The 12,939-nt window shown below is 45.9% G+C and overlaps 1 protein-coding gene across 1 annotated transcript in view; it reads right to left on the bottom strand.

Moving 5' to 3' along the window:
- The window catches only part of SLC6A2 (solute carrier family 6 member 2), a 1,355,875-nt gene that overhangs the window by 239,351 nt on the left and 1,103,585 nt on the right, over window positions 1-12,939 (bottom strand). Inside the window, exon 10 of the mRNA XM_078668346.1 lies at window positions 8,029-8,157. Coding sequence (XP_078524472.1) covers window positions 8,029-8,157 — 129 coding nt within the window. The remainder of the gene's footprint in view (window positions 1-8,028; window positions 8,158-12,939) is intronic.

The following is a 12,939-nucleotide window of genomic DNA, read 5'->3' as shown; positions in this document are numbered from 1 at the left end:
ATTGGAAGAGAGGTGAGGGATCTCACGTGTTGACATGTTGGAAGAGAGATCAAGGGCTAGCTCTTCGGTGGTCTTAATGAGTTTTTGAATGACAGTTTTGAGAGTTAGCAGTTCACAGTTTATTTTCTAGGGCTTAGAAGTAGGATCAGAATGGGGAGTATGGGTGACATGGAGGGGAGAAGGTGGGTTGGTCAGTGGTAAGGGTAGAGGGGAGATCAGGGCAGGAGAACGGGAGGGGTGGGGGAAATCCACTAATGGATAGTTCCCTCTCCGATGTACGGGCGCGCTCGGTGAGTGGGCGATGTCAGGGAGGTTAGGGGGAGGAAGGTTGAGTGAGCTCCTGTTGGAAAGTGGGCAAGCCCGCTGTCAAGTGAGAGAGTTATTATGTAGGCATGGGCTAGTGGAGAGGGGGTGGGTGAAGTATTGGGGTTGAGGGCTAACAAATGAACCGTGATTATTGGCCAAAGTATGGTCCAGTTGTGGAACGGAGGGTGAGTTAGGGGAGCAAGGGGTTGAAGGAGCTGTGGTCCTGTGTGTGTTGATCTGATTAGGTGAGGTGCTCATCAGGGTGTGGTCCGTTAGCGAGGGATCAGGGACCTCCTGAGATGGGGTGAGGGAAGGTCTGTACCCAGATTGAGTAGGTGAGTCGCTAGTGACTGAAGATCTTTTAAAGAGGGCAAATCTGTCATCAAATATGTCCAGGCTGCGATCGGTGGCCTGAATTAGAATAGTCCCATTGTTGTATATGGATATAGTGCCATTTGCACTAAAAGTGGGAGACTTCATAACCAAAAGTCGGAGACCGTGAGGGATTTTTTTGGTTGAGGTAATTCCGAGTAGGGAGTGGAACGTCGATCACCACTGAGCTCTTCTTTTAGTGTAGAAGATCAGGTTGCTCGTAATAGTACCTTTTTTTGGACAGAGGTATGGGTCAGAGATAAGGGTTTCTGGGTTGGCTTTGAGGAGTCTATGTTTCAGAGTTTTAGTCGCATTTTTGGAGGGGTTGGTCGGGCAGATAATTGTGTGGCTGTTAGTGCCATACTTTTTAAGTCTGGAGTCCATACTGCAATGTGTAAGAGTGGTCGTAGAGGAGATAGCTTAGTGTACATGTTTTGGCAATGAGGTTGGAGTGAGCAGGGGTCCACAGAGTGATCCTCTCGAGGGTGTGTTTTGAGGGTGCACCTTGATTAAAGCGCGGTCAGATTAGCTAGGCTAAGTAGTGAGGCACAGCATGGTCATGACTTAATGAAGACATCATTTTGGAACTCAATGGGAGCTTAGCGGGGAGATCAGTAGACAAGTATGACCTGAGGTTGCACCTTTAGAATGGACTCTCGGGTAAAAGCAGTTGTACCCTAAGGTTGTCCTATTTAGGGAATCTTCCCGATATATTGATGAGTGCAGCCCGCTCATTCCATCTTTGAGGTAGTCTTTCCTCGCATCAGGGTTGGTTTCAGCACCGATGGCCTATTTAGCGACAATGTGTAGTTACAGTCACTCATGCTGACTTTGCTTTTCTGAGTAGCGATGTGCCTTTTTATTCCGTCTATCAGCAGCAGGACCCACTTGCAGCCTGCAGTAGCTGTCAGAAGATAATGTCCACACTTTTTTTGGTGAAGTCTTTGGAGCAGTTCTAAATCGACACCACACAGAGTGGCCATGGGATGCACTCATATGACTGGTCAATCCTTGCTTCGTCCCAAATGCAGTCTTTTTTCTCAGGGTGTTCCTTATGCTGGAATTATGTTGAGCTTCTACCCTTGGATAGTCTCTCCTCGAGTAGGACCAGGAACACTCCATTCCACTCTCAGTGGTCAGGCAGTCTTCTTGGCACTAGGCAGGCCCTCAGCTGCTCCAGAAGAACATGCAGACTGGGTGATGGTCACCTCTGGAAGGATGGCTATTTGGCAAGCACGTTCCCTGTTCACACAGGAGCTCTTTTGAGTATTCCGAGGAGCAATCCCTTTCTTGATCTGAAGAACAATGGACTTCCTGGGGTATTTTTAATCCCACTTTTATACACCTGTTGCAAACAGGGGATATGGATCCATTGTCTCAAACTCAACAATCAGTCTGGGTTGTTCTCTTTCTAAGTCATCTTCTATGGCTGCTCTCCAGATATAACCTTGTAAAGTGGTGCTGCCACATCATTTAACAAAGGGGCGGCAGTCTCCAAGCAGGAGTACCAAAACATAAACACAAGTGTGAGATCTCTGCACCTGGCTATCAAAAATCTTCCTGAAGCATTAATCAGCAACATAGAAAAGGATAGGTTTGGCCTTGAAACTTCCTCAACTTGAACTTCAGAAAATGCTCACGCCTATCAGCTGGCAGGGCTCCATAAGAAAAAAAATCAGTTCCTGACTAACATAGTCTGTAAGAAATTACTCTTCATCCTCTAGCCACAGGCATACAGGCAATCCACTTTCATTGTCTGAGAAAGCTATCTTCATCATTTATCGTGTGCCCTGTTAAACCAAAGGCTTCCAGAATGGTCTCCACTGGCATCAGTATTCAGACACACACACACACACACACACACACACACACACACACACACACACACACACACATACACACTAACATACACACACCAGGGGGTGCCAGAACACCAGCACTCACAATGGCTGTATTACAGAAAGGCTCTTGTTGCGGAAGGCCACAATCCTACAAAATCCATGTAAAAACACTGCTGAATTGTATATGTGGTGCTGTGGGAGAGGCAGCATGGATCAGTGAGCACCAGGAAATGCAGAATTTAGGCTGCTGAAATGCATCAAAGTCAACTACAGAGTCAGAAATCGTACATGATCTGTGGTACGAGATGCTGGGCATGCGCTGAGGAAACTGCAGCCAAGATCCACTCCGGGCAATATTATTGCATTTGTATGAACCAGAGGTGACCATGACCACCACATTCTACAGCAGAAGGGTCAGTTACAACAGCTGCAAACTCCTTCCTACATGCCAACCAATATTAGCACAAGGGTCCGACACACTGAGATCACAGCCCGCTCATTAAGACAGCCAACCTGCCATCTGCTGTTCATAGTCTTGGGGGTGATTTGAAAGCTGGAACATACAGACATGCACTGTAGAGAACCAGTATCCCCAACAAATGATCTGCATCCATAATCAAGGCCAATATCACATCCTAACTCGGAGTTCATTGGGGTCCTGGAGAAAATAACTGTTGACTGCTCTTCTGCCTTCCGCCTGCTGGGATACAACCAGGGATGTCTTGGCCTGCTCGTGCTGTGCCCCATCACATCAGTTAAATAGGTACATAAGACCGGGGTTATGCTCGGCCTGGAATAATGCCTAAGGCCCATAGAGTGATTCCCCTACAGCACAGTCCATGCAATCAAAAGAACTGTGCTGCCTGTGCAGAGGTTACGTGGAAAACAGAAGACCACATTACACCCTTGCTATTTCACAATACAAACACGGATGAAAGGTGAAGCAGAGTGCTGTATTCTCAACCCATGGACAATTGTGAAATAATGGACCATTGCTGTGATTAACTCCCCCCTCCCAGGAGACCTGATGTCTCAGACCTATCAACCTCAAGTAGGAACTACCAAATAGGCAAAGCAGATGCGTGGCAATCCAAACTACTGTTTGTAATCCGCTGAGGCCTGGAAACTGTAGGCCCAAAGGGCACCACTGCTAATGACACTGTCCATAACTCAGCAGCTTTTGGCACTGAAAAAGATATGAAGTTGTTTCTTCGGACGATAAAAGAAAACGTATTATCTACTGACAATAAAAAGGACACTCACAATATCTGCATGGACTCCATTTCCTATAAGCTAGAAAAGCATGATACTTGGCCCACGGCAGCACAAAAGAGGATCTCAAAAATAAAAGAAAACCTAAACGGTTGTTAATATAGATAAATATGATGTCGATATACACCATGATATATGTATGTATAAGAAAGAACTTGCATCTGTATTGTTGAATTCACCTGATAGGACCTCCCTCTCAACTCAGAAACATGTGGTCAAGCAGGTCCTGCAACCTAGGCCAGAAACAACTGTAACCCTTATACAAATGTGCGAACCGGAAAACCCAGATCGATCCCACAGATAGGCAGAAACACCACAATGGTCTCAGGAGACTGGCCCACAATAAAACACGCTTGGCCAGAGGGACGTGTGTTCCCAAAACAACTTAAAGTCAGATGCCACACTAAGGGGCTGATTACGATGGCGGGCGGTACAAATCACCGTAGCGGTGACTGGGACTGCCCACCAGACATGTGGCGGTCCCACCACTACAATTAGGATGTGCCCGCCGTACTGGAGGGCGCATCCTGGGCTTTCAACATTGCCGGCGGTGCTGCTGGCTGCAATGTTAAAAGTGCTTGCACCGCATATTCCTGCACCGCATGGCAGGCACCATGCGGTGCCTCCCACTTGGTGCATGAAAATGCAGGGGGGTACCATGGGTACCCCCCAGTGCAGTGACACCCCCCCGAAAAAGGGGGGACCCAATTCCCTACAGCCTTTCTATGGCTGCATCACTGCCAAGGAAAGGTCTCTCCAATACCCACATCCTAATATGGCAGACGGTGCCTGCTAGACACCGCCACCATATTAGTGGCCCTGCTCCACCCGCCAGGCAACTGGTGCGATTGCCACCGATGGAAAAGCGGCGGACGGACTTTGTGTCTGCCACGATATCCACCGCCATCCTAATATGGCGGTGGGTAAATCTCATTGTGATGGCGGAACGATCGCCACCGCCGGGCTGGCGGTGGCGATCGTTCCGCCATCGAATGAGCCCCTAAGTTAGGAACACTCAGCCAATAAGGTGTCCATCAGGATGCACTTGATCAGGGCTATAGTGCAATCATGAATAGTACCAACTAGGGGATGAACTTATTTCTGTGTTCTGATTGGCTGATATGATTAGAGCAGTTGAGAGTCAAGAGAGCCATATGTGTTGGCTCAGTGGACTAATCGATCGACTCTAGGGATCTGTGTTTGAACACATGTTCACAGGTTTCAATTCGGTGTGTCCACTCAGTCTTTTAATTTTCAAGGTTGATACAATGAGTGCCGTTGTGTTTTGTAACAATAAACATGCTATTTAAGTGCCAGGTGTGAACATGTGCTTTACAAATAAACATGTAAGGAACTGATACTGACTGTTCTAACTCTTCGGACACCAATACATTTGTGAACAGTCTAGGTCCTTCTATATGCAGTGATGTAATTTCCTCTAAATGTAAAGAAATTATTTATTTTGTCCTTGACGTTTGTAGATCCTTGCCACCCGAAGTCTGGCAATGTTTTATGTAATGTAACAGCAAAACATTTCATCGTACCACTCATTCTTTTTGTGTTGTTTGTATATCTATTTTTTAGATTTTCTTTAAATTCATTACAATAAACTAGGGCTATTTTAGAATTTGTTGGCAACAGAAATACCTCAGATATTAAGTGATTAATACAGGAGGGAATCCACTTGTGAAATTGCATCCACCACGGCAAATGGATATCGGTGGAAAATCCACTTAATTATTTTTCTTTGAATGCAGCACTTCCTCCAGAAATCAGAGGATTTTACTTAACTACACAACTCTAAATCATGCCATAAGTGTGCTTAAAAGGTTTTCATGGATTCCATTTCTCCAAAGCTGCATAATCAGTTACTTTTGTAATAGATCACCAAAACATCATGAAAGGAAGGAAGGAAATAATAAAAAACGTAATGTGTATTCTGACACCATAATTCTATCACGATTGGTATGTCTACGTCCACCCGAGTTTGACAATTTTTTGCTATGTTCATCAAAGTCACAGGGAGCCTACATGAAGTTTCTCATGTTCGTATCTTCCTGAAACCAAGTCATGGCTTTATAGATAGTAATCATCTGCACATGCGTGGTTAGCATATTGTGAAATTGTACAAATATATTGACACAAGAAGCCCGTCCCGACGTTGTCCGGGTATGAAATAGAATGTGTGTAATGTGTGTATTTGGCAAGGGCAATTTATTTTAAAATCTCGCGGTAGACAACATTTTTTGTTTCATTAGAATAGGGACGGAGAAGGCCCAGCTGCAGCCCTGGTTGATGTTAGCAGGCACGTGTAATTGTTGTAGTGATCCGCCACCTGAGCCCGGCTACAGCCCTGCTTGATGTTAGCAGGCGCGTGTAATGTCGTTGAATGAGAGAGTTATCAGCCGCGGGTAAATCCGTTTAATGAGAGAGTTGAGTGAAGCGAGTAGGAGAGGCTGAAGTAATTGTCCCCACAGACACGCTAATTTGCGTGTTCCCCCGCTTGAGGCCCAGATGCAGGACTGTTTGATGTTAGCAGGCGCGTGTTCCCCCGCTTGGAGCCCAGCTGCAGCCCTGGTTGATGTTATCAGGCGCATGTAATTAGTGTACTGATCCGCCGCCTGAGCCCGGCTAGAGCCCTGGTTGATGGTAGCAGGCGCGAGTAAGTTTCTTGAATGAGAGAGTTCAGTAACAGCGCGCAGGAGAGGCTGCAGTAACGTTACTTACCAGGCCTCCAGGTGAACGCGTTTGTCACGCCCCCAGCACACGGCCACAGCAGACGATCTTCTGATTAATGTACGACCCACATGGCATGAAGGGCGGAACGTAGCACACGCCCCCAGCGTGCCCCTTGATGCGGCGCAATTGCGTTCACATGGCATGAAGGCCGGACACACGCCCCCAGCGTTTCTCACGCCCCCAGCGTGCCCCTTGATGCTGCGCAGCAACGTAATTGGCGCTTGTATGTACGACTCACATGACATGAAGGGCGGACACACGCCCCCAGCGTTTGTCATGCCCCCAACACAAGCCCACAGCCCACGATGTGATGGCCGTACCACACACCCCCAGCGTTAGTCACGCCCCCAGCCCACGCCCACAGCACAACGTAGACACGCCCACAAGGGACTACTTTGCTTGCACGGTTCTTTTACCTTTTAAATGTATAGAGGAGTTGGCCTAACTGCTAAGGCGCTCGTCCTCGGACCAGGGGATCTGGGTTCGAGTCTTGGTAACGACGCCAAACATCCTGTGATTCTGGGCAAATCACTTAATCTCCCCGTGCCTAACAAAAATGAACGTGTGTCCTCATGTAACGTAACTGGTGCTATGTAAAGCGTTCTGATACCTGATTCAGTTCGGGTCAAGTTCGCGCCGTCTGCATAGCCTATGTCCTTCTGCTGCAACTGCCCTTTCCAACGCTGTATTGGGTGTTGTGATTGGTGCTGTGGTTACTGAGATTACCCGCCTCAAAGGTTTGGGCTCTCTCTTTATAATATTAGTATGGATTTTATTTATTCTTCTCGTTAAAAATGTTTTGTCATATGGAGCATTTTCCTCCTATTGACATTCTTGAAAATCAAGTGAAGAAAAGAGATCCCTTATTTTGGTTCAACAATGTACACACATTTACCACTCTGCTCCTGTTCATCAAATTTGCAAGACCTACAATATTCACTATCTCCAAGGAACAAAACTTCAACAGGTATCCGTTATGACTACAGAAGTTTGTCCATTCGTGGCAAAAAATTGTACACAGTTAATTATCATGATGATGTTTTAGATGATATCTATGTTGACTTATTGAAGCACCTCTGTATTTTGTCAACTCGTTTTCCCACACAAGAGTGATGTACACGTGGAAACAGTTTAGTAACCAAGACATTAAGTTAGATTTTTCTTCCCTCAGAGTCCAGGAAAAAAACGACATCAAAGGTTTTGAACATAAACGACCTAGAAAATGATTGTTTTTGTAGATACCCATTTCCAATGCAAAATATTGTGCATGGTGAGATGGAAGATTTTGTGGTAAATTACATTTTCACAAGCAATGAACTTGAACCGCTAGCATTTTTCTGATGTCATAAAATCCGCTATTCCAATGATCATTTGTTATTGTAAAAATATTGAACATCACACAGAATGCTTCTGGGCACCTCTCAACGTATAATTTGAGGCTAAACCTAGCTAGTTACATTAACATTACAAAATCAGAAGTCAGAGTTTTAATACTTACGTTAGTTATACACAAGAGAGCGAGCAGGAAGGTGCCAAAGGAAACAAGAAAAGTAAACAATTTCCTGTGCCTTTTCAAGATCTTGATGTCATCTGCTAATCCAGTGATTACTGCTTCCATTCCTCCCATCTAAGAAAAAATCAAGAACAAATATTACACTGACATTTACAAGATTGCCAAGAATTTCATTCATGCTTCCTTCCTGCTGGTGGTGAGAAATATCTGAAAAGCCCCAAAACAAGGCAGCATATGCTTGATTGCACCTCATACCGATTTCTTCCACCATCCACTATTTCTGAATGTATGAAATATTGTTGGCCCTTTTTAGGTCTCGCTGGCGTTGCAGCGCGAAGCGCTGCCGCCAACGAGACTTATAGCCGCCGTCCTCCCTGCCAAGGGAGTCAGAGCTGTGAACGAGCAGCTCCAAACCTGGGCACGAGCCGACTCAGGTCCGTGAACGCGCGGGAACGTCAACGTGCACGTTCATGCGCGTCACGCTCCTGTCCTCCCGCGTCTCTTCCGAGGCGCGCTCCAGGCCGACTTGCGGTGTGCGTCACAGCGTGTTCCAGCGTTTCTGTGGCCGGAGGTAGGTAAGTGAGGGCCGTGGGGATTTGTTTGCTTGTTCTAGGAGGTCAGCACTATTTTGTTTATAGGCACAATGGCGGATGCTATTTTATTGTATTTCTATCCGGAGCGCAGCACCCGCTTTAAGGACACATTGCTCACTTTATTTATTACGTTATATTGCACTTTTATGTTAAGCGCGGCGTCCACTTCTGGGACACCGTTTACTGTTTATTTGATTGTTTTACTTTAACACTGAGCAATGCGCCCACTTCAAAGACAATGCGCTCAATGTTAAAGTTAAAAAAATTAGAAAGACACAGAGCGCGGTGTCGTACTTGTATGGCAGCGTGGAGGTGTATATGAATATGTTGTTTCAGTGTGACGAGTATTTATCTGGCCTCCCTGATGTCAGATATTGTTCACGTTCGCTGTTTTTATATGTAGCTCATATGAAGTGTGGGGGCGGGGCGAGGTGTTTTGTTTACAAAATGTGAAATCTGTGTTTTCTTCTGAAATGTGTCTGCATTTTGAAAGGGTGAGAGGTCACCTGAATAAAGCTGATTTTTTTTTTAAATGATGAGGGATTCCTTTGGTAGGGTGGGGTGCGGTGTACAGCGCTCCCACCATGGATGCCTTCAGTCAGTGTTGGTTGCAGGATAATGAATGCGGCTCCTGTTTCACGCCCACGTCCCAGTCTGCCTCCTCGTGCACATGCTTGGGTGGGGGCAGGGGATACCTACAGCAGACTCTTCTCCACACCTAACGTGTTGTCACTTGACAGGCGCCCACGTGTCGTGAGCACCCATCTGCTTTTTTCATAGTAGTGTTTTCCTTTAGTAACTCCGTGTCGCCCCTCTGTCCTGGCTTCTCTTTCCCGAGCTTGTGTGAAAAGCTACTTCAGAACCACTGTTTCAGCAGAGGCTATTTTTTCAGGGTGGGGTTTGCAGAAATCAATACTGTCTTTTCTAAAGCGAGGTGAGGGGCCGCAGAACCATCTATACCACTAATACTACAAATCCCAGAATGCATTGGATAAGTGAAAGCCCAGTAATTGAACAACATATGTCCCTCTGCATGTAGCAACTGGTTTTTCAACGGGATGTTGTTTGTTGCCCCCCTCACCTATAGGCTTTGGTGTCAGAGTGTCTCCACCTTAAAAGAAAAACAAGAAACAAATTATTTCTTGTGAGGTTGAACCTGAAATGATGCCCGCAGGTGAATGGGTTAGGTTGTACTACAGTGGAATAACGCTGGGGCATTTTGATGTACAGTAGCTGGGGGTTTGGCTGAACTGTTGTAGTATGACACAGAATAGTTACAGGGTTAATTGTAGCTGGTCCTGTTTATTATATCTTCTTTGGTATGGCACAACACAGCGGCATCTTGGATTATAGCTCCTACGGTTGGATTGATTTGGCTATTGGCAGGGCCACTGGAATTATGTAATTGTGCGGCTACTGAAATTGTTGCATAATTATTGATTTGCCGCATTTGCCACTCAATCCATCATCTGCTGCATAATGTACAGTTTTAACAAAGAAAAATGTTTCTAGCTCAAACGGGTCAAAAAATGCAGCGGCACGTGTTGCTGAGCAGTGGAAGGCCCTTTGCAAAGCTTGACTGGTCACCTTTCTGTTGCTTATTTCTACATGTGGGTGATAAACTGTTACTAAAGAGTAGCAACCAATGCCCGTACAGTGTTACTTGTACTGGGTGGAGAGATTTGAGGGTGATAGTACTACTATTAGTAGATTTAAATACTGTACCAGTAAGTCACCAGTAAGTCACCAAACCGACTAGTTGATATTTAGAGTTGTAAGTCGAAACGATGATGACCAGTGTGGACTGGAGCCTGACTCTCTGGGCAGAAGATACCACAGTGACGCAGCTTTTATTTCTAAATAAAAACTGTGCAGTTTACTCAGCAGTCACTCAGTGGAAGGAATGCGTTACTTACCTGTAACAGCAGTTATCCAGTATTGGTGTCTTTCATAGATTCACATGCCTGAATCATCCCCGTCGTCGAGATGGGAGCCCCGGTAATATAAAAGTAATGTCCTATAGACATACATAGAGAGAAGTAGGCCTAAAGGCCTTGCCTTAGTAGCCTATCTATGTCCTTTTGTAAAAAGGACCAAATTCCTGAAGGTAGCCAATCAGCTACCACCTCCCTGTAGAACCTTCCTGCCAGGAGCCTCAGTCTCTCAGATTTGTGTACGCACCAAGCTAGGTAGACGTAGTGAATGTTCTGGAGTGAGAGATGAGTACTTCCTGGGGAGGTGGGAGGGTTGCATGTGAATCTATGAAAGACACCAATACTGGATAACTGCTGTTACAGGTAAGTAACGCATTCCTTATCCAGTATTATGGGTGTCTTTCATAGATTCACATGCCTGAATCAGAATAGCAAGCAATACATTATGCACATTTGCGATGGAACATAAGAATTAGTCTGAGATAAAACATATCATACGACTATATACCATCAGTAACACAAGTAATAAGTAATAAATGTGCATACCATTGCAGGACGGTGGGAAGAAGGAAGGCTCATCTCAGTGGAATAGATGGCGAAGTACAGCCTGGCCCACAGCTGCATCCTGCATCAGTTCTGTATCCAGGCAGTAGTGCCTGGTAAATGTATGCGGCGATTTCCAGGTCGCTGCTCTGCAAATGTCCAGAATCGGTACTCCAGCGAATAGTGCTGCCGATGTGGAGACAGCTCTCGTGGAATGCGCTCGGACTGTGGAATGTAACGGACGTCCGGCTTTGTCATGGCAAAAGGCAATTGCCGCAGATATCCATCAGGAAATGCTTTGCTTAGAGAGTGGCATGCCTTTTCTAGGTCTGCTGAAGGCAATGAAAAGTTGATTTGTTTTTCTGAAATTTTTCGTTTTGTCCAGATAGAATTTTAGACATCTCTTGAGGTCTAAAGAATGGAGGGATCTTTCAGCCACAGTACTGGGGTTCGGGAAGAATGAGCGAAGTACAAGTGGTTCATTGAGATGGAAGTCCGAGGGGACTTTAGGAATGAAGCGAGGATTAGTTCTTAAAATGACTCTGTCCTCTCTGAATTGCATGAAAGGATCTTGTATAGAAAGCGCTTGTAGCTCACTGACCCTTCTTGCTGATGTTAAGGCCAATAGAAGAGCAGTTTTCCAAGATATGTATTTGAGATCAGCCCTATGTATGGGCTCAAATGGATGTCTCATCAATTGGTTGAGTACTATATTAAGGTGCCATGTTGGTGGTATACGTCTTGGCATTGGAAAAGATCTATAGAGTCCTTTAAGGAATTGCTTTATCAGCCTGTTGGACCATAGTGAGGGACCTCTCGAAGTTCTTGTAAAGCGCGAGATTGCTGCTAGATGAACTCTAATGGAGGCATGTGCAAGCCCTGTTTGCGCCAGATGTAGTAAATACGGAAGTATTTGCTCTGGCGTGATTCTGAAAGGATGGATATTGTTGTCTGAACACCAAATACAAAAATGTTTCCATTTCAAGGAATAAGTTTTGTTTGTACTGACAGCCCTTGCTTTGGCTAGGACCTCCTTGCACTCCTGCGGGATGTTTAGGTGACAGAATTCTCTGTACTCAGGAGCCATGCTGATAATCTGAGAGATTTCAGATTCGGGTGGAGTACGTGGCCTCTGGACATTGAGAGAAGAGTTGGGTGTTGACGTAGTTGGATCGATGGTCGAACAGACAGGCGACGTAAGTCCGTGAACCAATGTTGTCTCGGCCAATATGGGGCAATGAGAATCAAGGTGCAGTGTTCCATTTTCATCTTCCGAATGACTCTGGTTATCAGGGGAAATGGCGGAAATGCGTACGCAAACACGTTGCGCCATGCGATGGAAAATGCATTTCCTAGTGACCTCGGTTGGGGATGCCAGCTTGCGAAGCTGTGGCATTTGGCGTTCTCCCTGGTGGCAAAGAGGTCTATGTGTGGTGTTCCCCATGCCGAGAAGATGTCGTTGAGAACTTGTTGGTCCAGTTCCCATTCGTGGGACAGTGACCGCTGTCTGCTGAGAGCGTCTGCTATTATGTTGTCCTTTCCTGGGACATACTCCGCTGTCAATGTAATATTGTTGAGCAGTAGCCAGTTCCAGATTTTTTGCGATTCTCGAGACAGTGTCAGAGAACGCGTCCCTCCCTGCTTGTTCAAGTAGTGCATTGTGGTTGTGTTGTCCGTGCGCACAAGCACTGCTGAGTTTTTGATGCGAGGGAGGAATGCTTGAAGAGAGTAAAGAACTGCTCTCAGTTCTAGGAGGTTGATATGCAGGGTTTTATCCCTGTCCGTCCATTTGCCACTGATTTGCAGATCCTGAAGAACTGCACCCC

The sequence above is a fragment of the Lissotriton helveticus genome, chromosome 12, assembly GCF_964261635.1.
Source record: "Lissotriton helveticus chromosome 12, aLisHel1.1, whole genome shotgun sequence".
NCBI classification, from domain to species: domain Eukaryota; kingdom Metazoa; phylum Chordata; class Amphibia; order Caudata; family Salamandridae; genus Lissotriton; species Lissotriton helveticus.
The sequence above is the reverse complement of the archived record's forward strand: the minus strand, read 5'-3'. Positions and strand labels throughout refer to the sequence as shown.